A 22,500-nucleotide genomic window follows, 5' to 3' on the forward strand; every position below is an offset into this window, starting at 1 on the left:
AGGATCAGAGTCAGGAAAACGAGCCACGTGTCCATACAGCCGCAACTGACGCTCACGGACTATGCAGGAAACAAATCTCATCCGAGTCTCTCTCAGCAACCGCTCGTTGGACACAAAATCTGACCAGCGATAGCTAAGGATTCTCCGAAGAGACCTGGTACCAAAGGAATTAAGTCTTCGTCTCAGATCCTTGGTCAGAGTCCAAGTCTCGCATCCATAGAGCAAGACTGGAAGTACCAAGGACCTGAAGACTCGGACTTTCGTCCTCCCGCACAGGTACCGGCAGCGCCACACCCCATGATCCAGTGAATCCATGACTCCCCAGGCCCGACCCAGACGTCGATTGACCTCTGACTCACAGCCAGCAGAGACATGAATATCACTGCTAAGGTAAGTGAATCTCTCCACGACCTCAACATCCTCACCACAAACAGACACAGACAGGACAGCAACATCCAAGATGTCACCGAAAGCCTGGATCTTAGTTTTGACCCAAGAAACCCGTAACCGCAGCGGCTCAGACTCCTCATTCAGCACCTCGAGGGCCCCCAAAAGGATATCGAAAGTCTCCGCAAAGATGATTGCATCATCCTCAAAATCAAGGTCCGAAATCTTGACATTCCCAAACGATGCACCGCAGCTTGATCTCTCCGATATCCTCCCTAAAATCCAGTCCATACAAGTGCTGAAAAGTGTGGGGGCCAGTACACATCCCTGAGGAACTCCAGTTACAACTGGAAATAAGTCAGAGATGGTACCACCACACTTCACAGCACTCTCAGTACCAGAGTAGAGTTCAGACATCAGATCGATCAGTTTTGGTGGCACCCCACGAAGACCGAGAATCCTCCAGAGGACATCCCGATTCACTGAATCAAACGCTTTACAGAGATCAACATAGGCTGCAAGCAGCCCCTGCCGAAACTCTCGTCTGCGTTCGGTGAGGACACGAAGAGCAAGGATACTGTCAATCGTTGACCTCTTTGGTGTAAAGCCTGACTGCTCTGGACGCTGGTGCTCAAGCAGATGGTGGCGAACCCTATCAAGAATTATCCGAGCAAAGACCTTGCCCGGCACTGAGAACAGCGTCACCCCTCGGGAGTTGTTGCAGTCTTGGCGATCACCCTTACCTTTCCAGAGAGGAACAACAAGACCACTCTTCCAATCAGTTGGGATGATGCCTGTGTTCCAGGCAGAGCACAAAACTGCATGCAACGACACGAGTGCAGCATTTCCACCAGCCTTGAGAAGTTCAGCATGGATGCCACAGATCCCTGGAGCTTTGCCCCGTTTCAACTGGTTCACCGCAGCCCATGTTTCCACAAGCGAAGGTTGACCACAGTTGATTTGAGGGTCAGCAACAGGGATTGTAACACCCTTGACGTCCAACTCGACAGCTGGGGTATCAGCCTGGTACAACCGCTCAAAGTAACCGGCCCAGCGGGCCTTCACTTCAGACTCCTCTGTCAAGAGCCTACCACTCTCTGCTCTAACTGCGGTGCTCCGAGGGATGGGCAAGGATGAACGCAATGCGCGAATTCCCCTGTAAGCGGGACGAGAATCACCTGTCTACAGGTGATGCTCTACCCTCTCACAGATTCCTCGCACATAGGCCTCCTTGTCCACCCACAGTGCACGTACAGTTTTACGCCTCAGCTCCCAGAACAGCTCAGCTCTGCCATTCAGCCTGGCCCTGCGACTCTGGTCAATGGTATCCAGTGTCCCTTGAGAGACAAAATTCTTCTTTGCCCTGCGGTGAATTCCAAGACATCCACCGGCAACATCAAGGACGGTGGCCTTGAAGGCACTCCACAACTCTTCAGGACCCCCCAATGCACTTAGACCCCCCAAGTGTCCACTCAGGCTGTTCGGAAACTCCTCAGCTACTCTCTCATCCCTGAGCTTGCCAACATCCAGCCTTGGCTGGGATGGTACCATTCTCCAGGATTTACGGTGCAGCTCTAGAGTTGCTACAACAAGCCTGTGGTCAGTATTGAGGAACTGAGCACTCCGGTAGACCCTGCCGTTCTGGATCATCCTCCAATGACCGTCAATGAGGACATGGTCAATCTCCTTTGCCACACCGCCAGCGTTGGAATACCAAGTCCAGCGATGAGCTTGTGGGCACTGAAACCATGAACCAGCCACCCTAAGTCCATGACTTCTTGCAAAGTCAAGGAACTTAGTGCTATTCTGGTTCATAGTTCCTGACCCATGGGGACCAACACACACCTCATAACCATCCCTATCAGTTCCAGTCGATGCATTGAAATCCTCCAAAACTAGAAGTGTATCTCGTCTGGGGCACTGATCAACCACAGACTCGAGCATGGCGTAGAATGCATCCTTCACGGTGAGATCACTCGCCTCAGTCGGAGCATAAACAGAGACCAGGGAAATGACACGTAAGGAGTGACGAATCCTTAATCTCATAATACGCTCGTTGACCGGTGTTACCTCAATTATCATTGGGGTCAGCTTATTGGACACAGCCACAGCAACTCCTTGGGCATGGTAACTATCAGAGCGACCAGACCAATCGTAGGTGTAACCACCCACCATTATCTCTCCGCAATCCGGTCTCCGAACCTCAGAGAGAGCTGCAATCCGATGTCCAAACGCTTGAGCTCAGATGATAACAGAGACAGTTGATCATCCTCTCAGGGTTAGGACATTCCAGGCACCCTCCCGAAGGGACCACCTCAGGTTAACCCAAGGAGACCGCCGTCTGGTGGACGACACCTCAGCCCCACTCCGACATACTCTCCCGCAATCTGACCCAGGGATGTTACCCCATGGTTTCCCTCCTATCATCAAAGACTGGGGGTCCCGAAGGCTTTGCCCCAATCCCATCATCCGGTGAGCTGCCCTGCGAAGGGAAGCTGCACAGGAGGTACTCCTACGGAGTGGGTTTTTAGATTTTTTTGCGCTTTTGTGTTTTGTGGAATGAAGGGTTTTACGGTGGCCGGAGTGCAAATCCTGCCACCAACCTCCTAATAAAAAAGTAACCCAACTGCAGGAGGACGTCCGCAGACACAGTTGGGCACTAGATGTGGATGGCCGTTGGCTCACAAGGAGCTCCTCCGCCCTTTGACAGGTTTTGTTTTTAATCCTGCTGGGTGTCCATATCCAAACACCCTCCTCACCAGAAAACCTGGTGGGGGAGACGGTTTAGTCGCCGACAACCCGACCATGGAACAGGTTGGTACAGGTTTACATGGTACCTGTAGCAGGTCACAGATCTAACCTGACCTGACCTGAATATATATGTGTATACATATATATATATATATATATATATATATATATATATATATATATATATATATATACATATATATATATATACATATACATATATATATATATACATATATATACATATATATATATATATATATATATATATATTGTTGCGGATTCGCGCCCGCCGGCGTGCGACGGCCACGTAACTCGAATCGCGGCACGTCGCCCACCGGACGGACAATCCAGTCGTGACCCTCTCGGACTAACGCCGGGAACCAGTCACGGGTGGACCTTTCGGTCTCACCGCGATCGAGCCAATCAGCCCCCGCGTGGGATAGGGTTGCTCGCCAAATTCGAACTACCTAAGTACCCACGCGGAGGGTAGACCGGGCGATCGCACCTCGCCGCAGGTCGACTTCGGACACGGGCCACTTAAGCGACCCGTTCCGTACTATCAGAATAACCGAGCGGTGTTATCGTCGACCTCGACGGTTCGATTAATTAACGGGCGTACTCAGCCCACTACCAACCCTTTACGTGAAGCAAGATGAGGGATTCAATGGGGGAAAAGACGAAGCGAAGCGGGAGAACAGTTCAACAATAAAGCACATTTATTCTCGGCACACGGGAAGCACACAAATACAATTCCACCAAATGCACACAAAAAAGAAAACACAATTCCATTTACACAAAAAGCAAACATAAAAGTGAAAACACAGTGCAGAGCTACTACCGACTACCGAGCACACGGCAACACTTATACAATTCTACTTCACAGACGGCGCCGACAACACATACCCAAAACCAAGGAAAAGAAATACCCTCAAGAATGAGGTAGGCCTGGGGCCGAGACCTGGTTGGGCCTACCCGTCTGGTGATGAGACGCGGAGCGGCGATGGCCCCGCAACCCGCGGGCCTCGTGGACAGTGCCTGGCAGGGGGTGGGAACGGGGCCCCCTTGGTCGCACTATCTCAGCGCGGGGGGAAACAGGAGGGGGGTTGCTGATGCTCGGGGCATAGAGGATCTTTATTATGTGCGCGACGAGCGTCTCCACCTCGGCCAGGTCGCGCTGCCGGCCTCCCAGGGGTGCAGCTCCCTGCACGACGCGAGCACCCCCTCGTCCGCCCTCGCCGCCTCTCCACAGCTCGTCCCCTCCGTTCCGACTTCAACGCACACGACGAGCAGCTCCACCGCCCGCGAAGTCTTGACCCTCTGCTTCCGACTCTCCCTCGCCTCGTTCCGACCTTTACTACTTCCCGTTCTCGTTCTGCTGACTCCCTCGTTCCGACTTTTACGACTCCCCGACCCCTCGTTCTCGTTCTGCTGACTCTTTCGCTCCGACTTTTACGACTCCTTTGACTGACGAACACCGTCCTTTTATCCCCCCCGTAACTTCGCCTTTGACCCCCTCCCTTTGACCTTTCACCTCGCTCCCCATTGGCCCGACAAAAAGTGGGCGTGAAGGCTTTTTGATCCACAAATTTGCATATATCGATCGCCCTGGGGGCGGGGCCAATTCGCCCCTCGCTCACCGATTGGACGGCAAAAAGTGGGCGTGTGTCGTTTTGGATCCGTTTTTGAAGCAGAAAATCCGTGATTTTGTACACGCTGTTCAACGTGCGCCCTACACGAGTCCAGCATCGGTGCCCATGAGTGGCGCGAGATGACGGTGATGCGATGGTGGCGAGTTGTGTCGGTAAAGGTCATGGCGGTTGTGGTGAAGCGGCGTTGTGGTTGGTGGTTGATGTTGTGGTTGTGATCATGGCGGTTGGTCCAAAATAAAGATAGTAAAAGAAAAACGGCTATCCTGAAGAGTCGCAGCACGTATAAATGACATGTATTCCCACTAGACAACGGGTTTGGGCCTAACTACACATGCACTTACCGAGATACCTCACCTAAGGGACCTGAATGGTGGTTTGCGAATCTGGTAACCACAACACTACCCCCTTCCCTTTTTACAGACTCGTCCCGAGTCGTCAAATTTTCGTGTGCCATCATGTGTAGTTTTCCCCTAGTACACTTTACCTACGGATCCCTGAGTGCGACATTCATGGTATTCGTGTCCCCAAAATAAATAACCTGAGGGCTGCGTAACTACCTAAACAAACTCACTCACACGGACGACTTAAATAAAATTGCCGGCGCTAAGACATACATGCCGGGGGCGCACTCATATGTACAGTACATCTTAACCTTAACTTACAAATCTTACACTAAACCATGGCCCAGGATCATTGAACTCTGCAAAAGAAAGCAGTTAGCAGGGAGCCAGGCTGCCCACATGCAGTCTCTGACTCAAACAATGCAGGTGACAGGGAACGTGGCTGGCTGCTCACACGCAGTCCAAGGCCTTCCCTTTTGAACTGAACTCAGTGAACCACAACGGTGCTTGGGCTGCACAACGCAGTCTCCGTGCCAGCTCAAGTGGCACACGCAATGAGCACAACGAATGGATGGATGGACACAAACACGGTGCACGGGCCGCCACTGCAGGCCCGTGTTGTAGCTGCCAACAGGGCAGTTCTTGCAGCTTGCAAACTGTTGCTTTTACGGATCCTGGCGCACATGGAAATGAACAGGGGGGGCAAAGCAAAAATTGAACGGGGCTGGTGAACGTGGGCAGTGGGCATGGCATGGCAAAGGCAGCAGGCAAACACAGCCCGCAGAAGAACTGGCCGGCACAGGCCTCGAAGAAAACAGCCAGCAGATGAACTGGCCGGTACAGGCCTTGCAGCACAACAGCTGCAGATGAAGCTGGCCAGCCTCTGCCTCGAAGAAAAACACGGCCAGCCGATGAAGTTGGCCAGCCTTTGCCGTCAGTGGAAGTTGGTGGAGGGAGTGCGGTGGTGCTGGCCACTTGGAAGGCGGGCTCGGACCTACCTACCTGTCTCCCTCCCAACCTATCGCCTTTGCCTGTCACTGTACATACCCACTCCCTTAATTTGTCAAACCCCAATTTAGCCCCAACTTATTTTTTTTGTTGTTTTTATTTTTACTTCCCCACTATAAATCGTCCCCTAACCCCCTTTATCGTCCTTGTTCGGCTAACCTATCCTGTCACCTAGCCTACTCCCAACCCCTACGTTCCCTTCCCGGAGGGGAATAAGGGAGAGCTAGCGTCCTGTGTCGAGGCCCAACGAAGCCTCAGGATGGCCTCCCCAGAGTTCGGCGATCTATAACCAAAGTGGGTCCAGCGGCCCACAACGACAGCGAGGGGATGGATGGTGCGGAGGGGTACACTTCCTAATCTACCCTATCCATTTAACTGTTAAACTACCCCGGGGCTTTCAACAAGCGCCTCTCGCTTAAACTATTGGTTCTAACAACCCAGATTCCCGTCGCCTGTGTTGGTGTCCTCACAATTTCGGGCCTCGCCCCCCAATTTTCTCTCCGTGCCCTCACACGGTCTCCTGGCTGGGACACGTGGCTCCCTTTGGCAGGCACGACCCTCTGCCGATTCTCCCGCTATGGCACCCCCGGGCACTACACTGCCTCCGAGCCGACCAGCTCCCTAACACCGGGGAGTGCCCCCCATGGCACCTCCCCTGAAACGCACACGTGGCAGGCCGGCCTCCCGGGCCCCTTTCCGAGGGTCACCCGTGCCCACTGCACTGCCCACGCAGCTAATGGCGCCCCGGGCCCCCGCACCAAGCAGGCGCACCCGTGCCCACTACTCTATCCCGGCCCCCCATGGGCCCATGGCCTACCGCGGCCGACTAGCCTGGTGCCCGGGGTACCCACTCAGCGATACTCACCTTTCGCAGCCACGCTCCCAAGCCCGTCAACAGGGCTCCTGCACCCCTCCAAATGGGTCTCGAGCCTACATTCCCACCAACAACAAAACGACCTCCATTTTTCAATTTGACTAACCCAGCTAACTCACTCTACACTGACCCCGGGGTCCCTTGGGCGGGAGTCACTCCTCCCCCCAATCACTCATCGCACCATGCATTCCCCATTCGCTCCATACACACAGACCCGCTGGCCTCACTCACTCACCAAGTACTCACCTCACAACTCTCCAACTCTTCAACACACACACCGCTGAACTCTGCCATCCTTCTAACTACATCCCCTAACTAACTCGTGCTCCCACGTCATCCCTTACACTAAAGCACGTTCCTTTTAACACTACGTAGCTAAACTACGTCAACTCTACACATACCACCAGTCTGTCACTGTCTTCAAATAAATCATTTTATTTCCCAACCTAAATCTCGCTACAATCCCTCTAACTAATCCATTCCACGGACTCCATGAGGACTTACCCCTGCCCCATGAAGTCGGTCTAGCTAAGCTAACCCTTCCCCCTAACTAGTTTCCATCCTGTGCCCAGGTAAGGGGGTCTTTCACCCCTTGCCCAGGAATCCTGTACACCCGAAAGTGAGGCTTGTTCTTTTTTTTTTTTTTTTTTTCTTTACATGCGCAGCGCCAGCGCGGCAACTCGCGCTCTTTGCACTTTGCAACTGCCCGTGACGTCATGCAGCTGCACGTGTTCCTCGTCCCTCCTTGGACGGTACCATCCGGCAGAGATACCCCTCCTGCCGGATTCCAACCCCACGTGCAGCCATGACGTCACCGTGCGCATAAAAAAAACAAGCCCCATGTCTCGAGGGGTTCCCCACGCGAACACATGTGCTCTGCCCGTTGGAGCTTAACACACACGATCGCGTGGAGAACCCGTCCGGTCCAAATCCATTTACCTGCCTAAACTTTGTCCGTCCGCGGGATCGGCAAATCCACCGCGTGCGTTTCCGGACCGGGACTTCACTCTCGCAAGCGAGCACGTGGCGGTCTCGTGCGTTGCACAGCACGAACCGCGTGCTCACTGCTGGGTGAACCCGGCACGGTCCACGAAACAACTACAGCCGCTACTCGGCTTTCTCTCCTCTGTCGCCGTCGTCGTCTCCATTCCACCCACGCACACCTGCGTGTTACAACGCACACAGTCCACCCCATCACATTCACACCGGGAGACGCGGCTGCGTGCTCCCGCATGCCAACCGACATCTCCCTCTCATACCGCTCTCTCACACACACGGTCTCCCTGGCACACAGCGACCTTGCACACGGCCGTTCACTCACGCGTGCCTCACTACTCACACAAACCATACTACTCACACGTGGTGCTCCATTCACTCGCGCGGGGGCACTCACCCGCGGTGCCTCACCCACGTACGCGAGGGCACTCAACCGCTGTGCCTCATCCACACACGCGGGGGCACTCAACCGCGGTGTCTCACTCACACTGGCCGTTTTGGGAAGCACGCACCCTGGCACAATCGCCACCTCACCATTCACACACGGGGTCGCTTCCACACATGGGGACGCACCCACGCCTTGCACCACACACACAGGGACAACCACACTGGGGATTTGTGTCCCCACAAGGGTCTCCGGGGCCTCTACACCCCCCAAGCTCTCCGTGCACCCGTCCACAGCACTCGTCCCCTCAACCTCGCAAAGCACGACCGAACTCACCTGGTCGTGACTCGCCTCGAGGGGGCATACTCCCTCCCCTTGTTCCTGGAGGAGGTCATCCAGCTGCTCGCACCGGGTCCCCACACGCTCCGCGAGCTCAACCTCACTATCCTCCACTACCTCCGTGTGTGTGTGCGCGTCACTTACCCCGTCTTCATCGTGTAGTCTTCCCTCTATCGTCCCCATCTCCCGTGTCTCTGCCAACTCTTCACCCTTTACCTCCCTTGTCTCAACTATTATTTCTGTTGTCGTCACCTCGTGTCTCGTCTCACACGTTTTGGTCTCCCCATTTAATTTTTCCCTTTTGGTCATCGTCACGACCCTCGCCCAACACGTTCCACGAATTATTTTTTTACCCGCCTCCACCGCGGGCCTGTCAGCCGTTGCACCCCCACCCAGCTCGTTTGCTCCCACACGTGAAGTCGCCATTCCCAGCTCCCTGGTCACGGCCTTCATGCCCGCCTGCAGGCATCGGCCCATGTTCTGCGTCTCACCCCGCAGCTCTTTCATTTCTTCCCTCATTTGCTGTGTATTCGCATCCATCGTCGTTTTCACTTCATTCATTTCGTTTTTCATTTCATTTGTGTTTGCATCCATTTTTTCGATCATTTTCGCAATCATCTTTTCGTTCATTGCCGCCAGCATGGCGCATAGCTGGGCCATGTTGGATGCACTCAGCTGAGCCGTTTCGGCAAGGGTTGGGGAAGGGTTTTGGTGGAGAGGGGGGGGGGAGGTGTCATACACCGCGGCCGCTGCCGCACCCACCTCGGGCCCTGGGTTCAGTTGGGCGAGTCCGTGTTCCTGCACAATCAACATTTCCTGCTCGGGGATTCCATCCTGGACCATGGACTCTACATTATTACACATATACATTTCTAATACCCCCGGCTCCCGCTCGCCTTGAGACGCCATCTTGCTTCTCGTGAAGGGTTAATTTAACTCGCTCGTAATTTGGAGGGAATCGGGGGTCGCTTCTCTCACCCCTGGACCGATTCCCGTAAATTTAGCCGGAGACAGGAGAGCCCGTTTTCCTGTTCTCCGATACCAGTGCCGCGAGGAGGGCGATGAATTTGTATCCCACTCCTGACACCAGTGTTGCGGATTCGCGCCCGCCGGCGTGCGACGGCCACGTAACTCGAATCGCGGCACGTCGCCCACCGGACGGACAATCCAGTCGTGACCCTCTCGGACTAACGCCGGGAACCAGTCACGGGTGGACCTTTCGGTCTCACCGCGATCGAGCCAATCAGCCCCCGCGTGGGATAGGGTTGCTCGCCAAATTCGAACTACCTAAGTACCCACGCGGAGGGTAGACCGGGCGATCGCACCTCGTCGCAGGTCGACTTCGGACACGGGCCACTTAAGCGACCCGTTCCGTACTATCAGAATAACCGAGCGGTGTTATCGTCGACCTCGACGGTTCGATTAATTAACGGGCGTACTCAGCCCACTACCAACCCTTTACGTGAAGCAAGATGAGGGATTCAATGGGGGAAAAGACGAAGCGAAGCGGGAGAACAGTTCAACAATAAAGCACATTTATTCTCGGCACACGGGAAGCACACAAATACAATTCCACCAAATGCACACAAAAAAGAAAACACAATTCCATTTACACAAAAAGCAAACATAAAAGTGAAAACACAGTGCAGAGCTACTACCGACTACCGAGCACACGGCAACACTTATACAATTCTACTTCACAGACGGCGCCGACAACACATACCCAAAACCAAGGAAAAGAAATACCCTCAAGAATGAGGTAGGCCTGGGGCCGAGACCTGGTTGGGCCTACCCGTCTGGTGATGAGACGCGGAGCGGCGATGGCCCCGCAACCCGCGGGCCTCGTGGACAGTGCCTGGCAGGGGGTGGGAACGGGGCCCCCTTGGTCGCACTATCTCAGCGCGGGGGGGGAAACAGGAGGGGGGTTGCTGATGCTCGGGGCATAGAGGATCTTTATTATGTGCGCGACGAGCGTCTCCACCTCGGCCAGGTCGCGCTGCCGGCCTCCCAGGGGTGCAGCTCCCTGCACGACGCGAGCACCCCCTCGTCCGCCCTCGCCGCCTCTCCACAGCTCGTCCCCTCCGTTCCGACTTCAACGCACACGACGAGCAGCTCCACCGCCCGCGAAGTCTTGACCCTCTGCTTCCGACTCTCCCTCGCCTCGTTCCGACCTTTACTACTTCCCGTTCTCGTTCTGCTGACTCCCTCGTTCCGACTTTTACGACTCCCCGACCCCTCGTTCTCGTTCTGCTGACTCTTTCGCTCCGACTTTTACGACTCCTTTGACTGACGAACACCGTCCTTTTATCCCCCCCGTAACTTCGCCTTTGACCCCCTCCCTTTGACCTTTCACCTCGCTCCCCATTGGCCCGACAAAAAGTGGGCGTGAAGGCTTTTGATCCACAAATTTGCATATATCGATCGCCCTGGGGCGGGGCCACCCGCCCCTCGCTCACCGATTGGACGGCAAAAAGTGGGCGTGTGTCGTTTTGGATCCGTTTTTGAAGCAGAAAATCCGTGATTTTGTACACGCTGTTCAACGTGCGCCCTACACGAGTCCAGCATCGGTGCCCATGAGTGGCGCGAGATGACGGTGATGCGATGGTGGCGAGTTGTGTCGGTAAAGGTCATGGCGGTTGTGGTGAAGCGGCGTTGTGGTTGGTGGTTGATGTTGTGGTTGTGATCATGGCGGTTGGTCCAAAATAAAGATAGTAAAAGAAAAACGGCTATCCTGAAGAGTCGCAGCACGTATAAATGACATGTATTCCCACTAGACAACGGGTTTGGGCCTAACTACACATGCACTTACCGAGATACCTCACCTAAGGGACCTGAATGGTGGTTTGCGAATCTGGTAACCACAACAATATATATATACACATGTATACATATACATATTGTTGTGGTTGAGGAAATTTGCAAACCACCATTCAGGTCCCGTAGGTGAGATATCTCTGTAAGTACATGTGTAGTTAGCCCCAAACCCGTTTTTTAGAGGGAATAAATGTGATTCATTCGGGCTGCGACCCTTTAAGATAGCCGTTTTTTCTGTTCTATCTTTATTTTGAACCAACCACGTCTCAACCGCCATCACACAACAACCACCAACCGCAACGCCGCTTCACAACAAAAAGAACGCCAACAGCCACGACCTTTACCGTCACGACTCGCTCCCGTAAACATCGCATCACCGCCATTCCAAGCGTCGCCATGGCCATCACCACCACAATAAACCCTCCACCACCTTCGCCTCTCCTTCTGCGGCCATTCCCGCACCACTTGTGAACGCCGAGCGTCAGGCTGCCCTGGCCTCGTACAGGGCGCGCGCTGAGCCGCGGGTACAAAGAGCAGCCTTTCCGAGGGGAAGTCGGATCAGGAATGATACACGCCCACTTCTGATCCGTCCAATCATTAAGCGCGGGGCGATTTGGCCCTGCCTCCAGGCGCGTCGGAGTAGAATCGATATATTCAATTCGAGGATCAGGGGAGGTTCACGCCCACTTTTCCTCCGTCCAATGGGCGAGCGTGGCTCCGCCCCCGAGCCCATCCTGATCCGGAAATTTGCATATGGATTCTCCTGCCGTACTATAAAGCGCCGAGCGCGGGGCGAATTCAGTGAGTTTCTGTTTCGGGCTCGGGCGAGTTGGAGAGGTGTGGCGGCGGCGAAGTGTGGCAGCAGCAGTCAAGACGGGTCTGGAGGAGAGTCGGTCGGTCGGGGTTCGGAGTCTGACGGGGAGCTGCAGAGAGGGGAAGCCGGGAACGCGGTCGAGTTCGCAGTGGAGTCGCTCATCACGGGACCCAAGCAAGCCAGCTATCCTCTTTCCCCAGAGCATCAACAACCCCCCCCTGTTTCCCCTCCGCGCTGAGATAGTGCGAAAAGGGGGCCCCGTTCCCACCCCATTCCAAGCAGTGCCAACGAAACCCGCGGAGGAGCGCGGAGTCGGGGCACCGCCGCGACATTTTGCGGCTCATCACAAGACGGGTAGGCTCCACGTGGTCTCGGCCCACAGGCCCCGTCTGCCCCTTGTAGTTGAGGGTGGCCTTTTTCTTTTGCTTTTGGAGTATATGTGTTGGCGGCGCCGTCTGTAAAGTAAAACTGTGTAAGTGTTGCCGTGTGCTCGCGTATTCGGTAGTAGATCTGCATTGTGTTTCTTTTGTTGCAATTGCTTTTGGTGCATAATTGTTGTAATTGTATATGTGTGCTTTCCGTTTGCCGCGGAATAAATGTGCCTTATGTTGAACTGTTTTTCCCGTTTCGCTTCGTCTTTTCTTTAATTGAATCTCCATCTTACTTCACGTAAAGGGTTGGTAGTGGGCTAAATACGCCTGATAATTAATTGGAACCGTCGAGGTTGACGATAACACCGCTCGGTTATCCCGATAGTACGGAACGGGTCGCTTAAAGTGGCCCATGTCCGAAGTCGACCTGCGGCGAGGTGCGATCGCCCGGTCTACCCTCCGTGTGGGTACTTGGGTAGGTCGAATTTGGCGAACAACCCTATCCCACGCGGGGGGCCGATTGGCACGATCGTGGTGAGGCCGAAAGGCCCACCCGTGACTAGTTCCCGGCGTTAGTCCAAGAGGGTCACGACGGAATTGTCCGTCCGGTGGGCGACGTGCCACGATTCGAGTTACGTGGCCGTTCGCACGCCGGCGGGCGCGAATTCGCAACAATATGATAGAGCATTTGGCCTCGTCACACACCCAACCTGTCCACAAAGTTTCGTCTGAATCTTTCCATAACTTTTTGAGATATCACTATTTCTCATTTTCTGGCCAGATCACTCAATGGTTAAAAAAAAAAAAAATTCAAAAACTTTCGGATCCAGATCCAGATAGTCACCAAAATCGAATCAGTTCGTCCTTGTCACACACTAAACCTGTCCACCAAGTTTCATCCAAATCCGTCCATAACGTTTTGAGATATCCTGCTCACAGACAAACAAATCGGGGTGAAAACATAACCTCCGTCCACATAGTACAGTGACAGAGGTAAAAACGTAAAGGGATTGCCCAATGATACCGATTTTGTTAAAGCCATATTTTTGTCTCAAAAACCTGCCCTGATGGGATCACTTCAGCCCATTTGCTGAAGTGATATAAACATTAAAAGGCAATATGATTCATGAAAGGCAACCTTTGTCTTTCTATGGACACTAATTTTGCTGTACAATGAGGAAGCACTCACTGTACATACTAAAATTAAATCGTTTTAGTGCATGCAGTGCTCTGGTTGGGTCATGGATATCGGCCGACACAAATCAGATCTTACAGTACAATAAATTCCTCGATATACAGAAGGGTTACACTACTTAAAATCATTCAGTTAGATAAATTTCCACATGTCGAATTTAAATATCCCATGTAACTCCCATTATATAAGTGGAGATAGTTTCCTATGGAACAAAATCTTAACTCTGATGTATAAAATATGCATCGTAAAAATTTTATTTAAATACTATGTCTTTAGACTGAGGGGTCCTTACTGTCTTTTATTGTGCCCAATGTGGAGATAGCAAGGCCAAGCACTTTCGTGATGTCAATGATTTTCCACCTTGTCAATCCTCTTTAATACATCAAGTTTAACTTATAAAGCAATTGCTTTATGGGCTCTCTTTGCACTCTTCCTGCCGCTGTTGCGAGAGGGTCGCTTTCAGACATCTTACGCAAGGGTGAAGCACTTTATAGTCTTGAACAAATGTGAAAAGCAAAGGAGCGTAAATCACACAAACCACCGACTATGAGAGGAAGTGATGCATGAGGGTGTTGTGGGAAATGCAGCAACAAACAGCCAAGTATGAAATTAGCTTCAGGTAAATAAAACACACAGATCGTGCATTTTTATATAATTTTCATTCCTCTAAAATATATTTATATTTTTAGGGAAGCAAAATTTCTGAATGTCGAAATTTAATCCCCAATTACTCATTTCCGTTGTACCAAATTTTCTGATCTTGAATGTCCATATAATTAAGGGATTACTGTGCATACCTCCCTCATTATATGGCAACTCAACATCTGGAATTTTGCGACAACGCAATGTATAAATTAGGGAACCTATTCGTTATACGTGATGTTAAATTAGTTTTTCTGGAATTTTGAATATCAAATATTTTTTTGAAAAAAATTTGAGAGGGGGGGAGGGGGGAGTTGGTTTTTAAAAAAGCATGGTCTGTCGTTTGTCCCAACATGCATTTCAAATTTGCATGCTTTTCATACAGTAATGGTTTGCCATTACACTGCCGCTTAAGCTTGGCTTGTTTTGATTCAGTCCATTGTGTTGATCACGCTTGGTACTGTATTGTACAGGATTTCACCCATTTTCATCGTTCTTACTTCAAAGTCAAGATGTCTGGAAGAAGGCCATCAAGTGCAAGTGATAGCACAAGTGCTTAAGTGTATTCTTAAGTGTTTTTTTTTATTACGTCTGGGGCTGAAATGTTTTCCATAGGAATGCATCTCAAATTATACAATGGAAGTGAAGTCAATGGAAAAATTGGGTTCGATATATGGGCTTTCGCTTTATGTACTACTTTTCAAGAGCATATATATATATATATATATATATATATATATATATATATATATATATATATATATATATATATATATATATATATATATATATATATATATATATATATATATATACACACATTTCATCAATCGAGGAATGGGTGTAAACGAATGTAGTTCATCATCTCATCACCTGGTGTGCATTAATAAGTACGCCTCAAACTTTACCATCACACAGTAATAAAGTATGAGAAACAGGACAGGTGAAAACTGTGATTTATGCTGTCATTTCCTTTAAAATGCAGATGGTATTTTTTTTTTTAACGGAGGTATACGTATTGAGGAATATATATATATCTTCTTCTTCTTCTTCTTTCGGCTGCTCCCTTTTTAGGGGTCGCCACAGCGGATCATCCGTATGATCCGCATAGTGATTTGGCACATGTTTTATGCCGGATGCCCTTCCTGACGCAACCCTGGTCACCTCTTACGACACAGGGATATGGTACACCTATTTTAACCGGGGTATACACCGGCCCAGTACACTAGGTACTCATTTTGCCGACCTCGGAAGGATGACAGGCTGAGTCAACCCCCTGGAGTATTAATTCAGTGGCCCAATGGGGCTTGAACTCAGGACCTTTTGGATCCCAAGCCGCTGCCCTAACCACTGCGCCAACACCAGGCTCATACATACATATATATATATATATATATACATATATATATATATATATATACATATATATATATACATATACATATATATACATATACATATATGTATGTATACATATATGTATGTATACATATACATATATGTATGTATACATATATGTATGTATACATATACATATATGTATGTATACATATATGTATGTATACATATACATATATGTATGTATATATATATATATATATATATATATATATATATATTGTTGCGAATTCGCACCCGCCAGCGTGCGAACGGCCGCGTCACTCCAATCACGACCGCGTCGCCCACCGGATGGACAATTCAGTCGTGACCCACATATGCATGTACTGACCAGTCAGGTGCCAATTGCCCACCCGCGCAGGATAGGGTTGCTCGCCAAATTCGATCTACCTAAGTACCTGCGCGGATGGTCGACCGAGCGATCGTACCACACCACAGGCCGACTCCGGACACGAACTGCTTAAGCGGTCCGTTCCGTGCTACAGTGATAACCAAGCGGTGTTATCGTCGGCCTCGACGGTTCCGATTAATTACCGGGCGTATTAAGCCCACTACGAACCCTTTACGTGAAGCAGGATGGAGGGTCAATAAAGAAAAGACGAAGCGAAACGGGAAAACAGTTCACACAAAGCACATTTATTTCCCGGCACACGGAAAGCACACATATACAGCCATACACAATCAAAACAAAAGCAACGACGACGCAGAGTTACTACCGACTACGCGCACACACGGCAACACTTGTACAGTTCTACTTTACAGACAGCACCAACACACATTTACTCAAAAGCAAAGGAAAGAAGCCACCCTCATAGACAAGGGGGCAGACGGGCCTGTAGGCCAATATGCGCGCGTGACCTGAAGGAGCGGCCAGGCCCGCGAGACCGGGTGGGTCCTACCCGCGTCCTCGTGACGCGTTGGCGGACGAGCCGCAGATGTGGCCGTGTGGCTGTGCCCCGACTACGTGCTCTTTGGCGGGTTTCGTTGGCACGATTTTGGAGTGGGGTGGGAACGGGGCCCCCTTGTTGCACTATCTCAGCGCGGGGGAAAGGGGGAATTGTTGATGCCCTGGGGGAGGGAGAAAGGCTGGCTGGCTTGGGTCCCGCGACGAGTGATCCCACACCGCGACCTCGTCGCCGACCGCCGTCCTCGCCTCGGACCCGAGCTCCTTGCCTCTTCCCGCAACTCTTCTCAGCCGACTCCAGAACCCAACTCGATGACTTCGCCACCCGACTCGACTCTGCCACACCGATGGCTCGACTCACTCTTTCTGCCCTAATTCGCCTTGCGCTCGCCGTTTTATAGGCCGGCAGGAGAAAACAATATGCAAATATCCGGATCAGGATGACCTCGGGGGCCGAGCCACGCTCCCCATTGGACGGAGGAAAAGTGGGCGTGAACCTCCCCTAATCCCAGAATTTGCATATATCAATTTCACACGGACGCGCCTGGAGGCGGGGCCAAGCCGCCCTGCGCTTGCTAATTGGACGGAGGAAAAGTGGGCGTGTAGCGTTCTTGATCCGAATTCTCCCTCGGAAAGGCCGCTATTTGCGCTCGCGGCTCGGTGCGTTCGGCACCAATTGCCGAACGGGCCCGAGACAGCCTGACCCTCAGTGTTCACCGGTGGTGCGGGAATGGCCGTAGAAGGAGAGAAGTGAAGGTGGTGGAGGGTTTTCGGTGGTGGTTTGATGGTCATGGTGCCGTTTGGGAATGGCGGTGATGCGATGTTTGTGGGATTGAGTTGTGAAGGTAAAAGTTGTGGCTGTTGGCATTGTTGTTGTTGTCTGAGGGTTGGAGCGTGGTTGTAGTTGGTGACGATGGCTGGCGTGGTGGTTAAGGTGGTTGTTGTGTGATGGCGGTTGAGACGTGGTTGGTTCAAAATAAAGATAAAACAGAAAAACGGCTATCTCAAAGCGTCGCAGCCCGGATGAATCACATAAATTCCCTCTAGGCAACGGGTTAGGGCTAACTACACATGCACCTATCAAGATATCTCACCTACGGGTCCTTTATGGTGTAATGCGAATTTCCACAGCCGTAACAATATATATATATATATATATATATATATATATATATATATATATATATATATATATATATATATATATATATATACATATACATATACATATACATATACATATATATCCGAGAAAATAAAACGTTTTGGTGCCATTTAATAGCAATGTACTGTGTTCTAAAAAACGAAATTGATGCTCATAGTTATCATGAAAAGGGTTAAGTAGATGTGTCACAATAAAGCATGATGTCTCGAGTGTGAACATCTAATAAAATAAAATAAAAACTTTTTGAGAGAACACCTCGGGTTCGCATTATGGGTGGTCTCTCAAGCCAGGATATACTGTATTTGCAAATCTCAAACTGGGTGTGTAAGAGGGGAATACCCACCAAGTATTTTAGTTTCTTCACAACAATTTACTTTCTCAACACTGAACTTTCCTGAACTTTATCGAAGAATGGCAGGGTGTGCAACTTACATCAATAAGATCTGACAAGTCATAAATGTAGTACTTGTGCAGGGCCGCGTTGGTAGCTTGTAAACTCAGAAGGTACTCATTACGTGCTTTTGTCGCCTTCAGCTTGCTCTCTGTAAACTTTGCCTGTCGCTGAAAATACAACACAATAACAACTGTAAGATGCAGGAGCGTGACCCACATGAGATGCATATGCTATGATGAGGCAGGTGCAAAGTAATGGATCAAAACTCACATGAATGCACATCCATTTCCCGTGCCAGCAAACGGATGCGAGTGCATATTGTAACTATGATATTGAAAACACAATAATGATATAATAAAAAATGTTTGGAGCAATAACGGTATAAAAAGCTTTCATCAACATTGCATGCAGCAAGTTGTAGTCAACTGAATTTGAAAGATTTTTTTGTTGTTTCAACAAACTCAAAACAAAAAGCAAATTTTTGAATAAATGAACATTCATTTTTTAAACACTTTAAAACTTGCTGTTTCTTGTCAAAATTCATCAAATTGCTATTTTTTTATTTTAAAGGGTCCATCGTGTAGAGAAAAGAGGTGGAGGTGCAAATATGTTTTACAAGCCTGGTGTTGGCTTCGCAGTTAGGGTGGTGGCTTCGGATCCAAGGGTCCTGAGTTTGAGGCCTGTTGGCCACTGAATTAACCGCAGGGGGTTGACTCAGCCTGTCATCCTTCCGAGATAGGCAAAATGAGCACGAGTGTACTAGTAATAGGAGCACTGCATCAGCGGCATAGCCGCGCCCATAACCAATGATGCAACCAGCAGCCAAAAAGGCAGCACACGATGTGAAATAGGTTTTGGTAGTAACCATTTCATCAAATAAATCAATGAGAAGCGAAAAAAAATTCTTCTGAAGCATTTAAAAGGAATACTTTATGTTATCACTGGGAATTTTTAACACTTCATCATCCATCAAGGTCATTAAATATTTAGTGAAATGCTCCTTGTTTACACATGCTCAAAATAAAATCTTTGCACAACCTATGCAATTTTCAAGACAACATTACAACAGATAATTTAATTGCTTGCATTTTCTGAGACAATGAACATTTTGACATTGATACAGAACAAATGAAAAAACTGAGCTCAGGTCTGTGCTGGGCTGAATGCATAAAGAACTAGAACAGCACTCGGGAGAGCGCATACCTCCATCAGGCTGAACAGTTTACATTTTGTATCCCACTGATGGACTGCATCTGGATCCAGACCTGAACCACAATCGAATCAGCTTGTTATTGTCACCGAACCAACTCATCCACCTTGTTTTGTCATAACTCGTCCACATTTTGAAATATCATGCTACATATCATTTTTGGTCCCATCTCTCAATGGTCAAGAATCACTTTTAAAAAAAATTAAAATTCTCGAATATTGATGTAGATCTTCACCAAAATCGAAATGCTTTGGCCTTGTCACACACCCAACCTGCCCACCAAGTTTCGGCCAAATCCGTCAATACGTTTTTGAGAAATCATATTATATATTGTTTTTGGCACTATCTCTCAATGGTGAAGAATCACTGAAAAAATTATAGTATCTGCATTCTGACCAAAAATGTGTGTTGCTTGTCCTTATCTGGTCACCCACATACACCAAAAATAAATTCAGAACAATTGCTTGAAAACTGTGGACAAAAGTTGTGTGACAAACAAACAGACAAAGACAGACCAACATATTGATAAAATAATTTCACCATGTAACAAACAGACAGGAGTGAAAACGTAATCTCAATCCACCTTCGGTAGCAGAGGTAATTATTATTAGAATATGCTTCAATTCCATGCTGCAGATGCGAGACATCACGTTTATGTCTCAAATGTTTCTAAACTTTACAACAGCAAAATGATGCCAAACTAATTATTACATCAGGTGCATCACATGTATGCACTCGACTGAATCATACTGCACTGTTCAAGACTCAATTATAAAATAACAAGAAGTACAATCGTCCTTTGACCGTCATTCCCAAAGCGATGAGGTGGAGAAACACTTTGCCTGCCCCAAGCCTTACTGGATAGCATTTTCCACACAATAATGGTTTGATGTCGCGTTACATGAATATTTCAACATACATATCAAGACGCCGCTCAGGAGTTCGATTCACAGCGACACGAATGAGAATGTTATTGATGGAATGTCAAATCCTTCGCCCGTGTGACCGAAACCATTTTACTGTTTGGTCCCCCCCCCCACCCCCTTCCCTAGTGGAATTAATGCATTTGTCTGTTCATATGGATTGAAGGATCACATATCACTCTATTTATTCGAGATGTTAACTCTTCTTGTCTTGTTGGTGATTAAAATTAACCAAGGACTGTAATTTGATGTCCCATTAGAGTGTGCGATTGGATCGGTATAGACATGTGCACCAGAATTGGGAGCGCCTTTACGTCCTTCTGAATTGTTAGTTCAATATTTTGTGTCATTATTCTTGCCGTTTCAATGTTTTTATGCGTATTCATTTAATGGTCGAGCTGCACATAATGAATAATGTTGGAATGTGAAAGAGAATTGGATAACTGTGAGTAGATGATAAATGGGGTTTCTGGGACTCCCATTCAAATGAATGGGGGGAAAGGGAAAGAATTTCTGACTCAAGCCCCAAAAGCCCAAAATAGGAGACCGATTTTCTCCCCACCTATCCCCTTCCCTCCCATACAAGCAAATGTAAAATTGAGACTATGAAAGATTGAGACTTACTGATTGAAGCAGTTCTTCCCTTTCATTTTTTTTTCCACTCAAAGAGCAAACCAACGAATATTTGCCCATGTTCTACTTTAAGGAATAACAAAATTTCTTATAACATTCATTTCCATCGAGAATATTCACAAAGAATAACTTGGAACTTGGTTCTTGGTATAAGTGCCTTTGTTGAGCAGAAATGAAATGAAAAACTTAACTGAATGCTCTTACTTGACCACCCTCTGAGCCACATATCATTTTGAGAGTGTAGTAAATCGTTTTTCCATTGTTCAATTGATAACCAAAGTTTTCAGTCCATTCAAGGATATTTATTTTTTTCTTTACATCCAACAACTTATTTGTAATTAAATTTATCCGCTTATTTGTTTTATCAACTTTTACCCCAGTTATTTCTTCAATAAGACTTATTTGATATTTCTCACATTCTTTGTTTCCCATTTAAATACCAAGGCTGATTACATCTCCACTCTTTGGTTTGGTTATTGCTTGGTTCTATCATTTATAAATCAGTAAAAAGACGGCGATAGCCTGTTAAAATTCCCAACCCAATATCTTAACACTTATACTTATAACCATAAGGGAGACCATTGATTCCATTCTCCAAAATATATCTTTTATCATCAAAAGCTCCTAATGCTTTCTTATTTATCTCTTCTGGAAATAATTGATGTTTATAACTTCTTATTGTATTCATTTTTCTGTACTCTTCCTTCTTTAAGGTTAAACAGTTGTAATAATGTTTAAATTTTATTGTTTCCTTGATTATATTTTTCTTTATTCCCTTAATCTTCTTATTACACCTTTCAATGTTATTATTATCAATATACGTAAAAGCATAAGACTTTGATCTCAATCCTATAAATTCACTCATGACCTTCCAACCCAATTCATCTTTAAACTTGCCAATAACCTTTTTATTCTTTGATGAAAACAACACATCACCTGACTTATAATTACTTGTATCATATACGTATATCAATATTATCAATCATATCCTCATCTACATCACTTGTCTTAATTTCAATATAAAACTATCTGTATCCATATATACCAATGACACATTATCCTTATACTTTGATTTTAAATTATAATAGTAATTGTCATACATTAACGATTTTGACAAGTCAAGAATTGATGTTCCTATATAAATAGGTTTATCCATTTCAATATTCTCTTTTTTCAAACGAATAGCACAAAAGTTCTCTGAAAACACCTCCGCTCGCTCAAAACTTGGTCTATTAATTAACTTTGAAGCTTGTTTCCAAGATGTAGCAAGTCTTATGTTTCGTCGATTCTGAACATTTTCCATC

At 48.4% G+C, this 22,500-nt stretch overlaps 1 protein-coding gene across 3 annotated transcripts in view; it reads right to left on the minus strand.

Moving 5' to 3' along the window:
- Positions 1-22,500, minus strand: part of LOC147014442 (SLIT-ROBO Rho GTPase-activating protein 1-like) — a 161,790-nt gene that overhangs the window by 52,449 nt on the left and 86,841 nt on the right. For all 3 annotated transcript variants that reach the window (XM_085850629.1, XM_085850628.1, XM_085850630.1), the window contains one exon: positions 18,469-18,597. In XM_085850629.1, coding sequence (XP_085706755.1) covers positions 18,469-18,597 — 129 coding nt within the window. The remainder of the gene's footprint in view (positions 1-18,468; positions 18,598-22,500) is intronic.

Source organism: Eptatretus burgeri, chromosome 13 (genome assembly GCF_056783735.1).
Source record: "Eptatretus burgeri isolate ZD-2024b chromosome 13, Ebu_testis_v1, whole genome shotgun sequence".
NCBI classification, from domain to species: domain Eukaryota; kingdom Metazoa; phylum Chordata; class Myxini; order Myxiniformes; family Myxinidae; genus Eptatretus; species Eptatretus burgeri.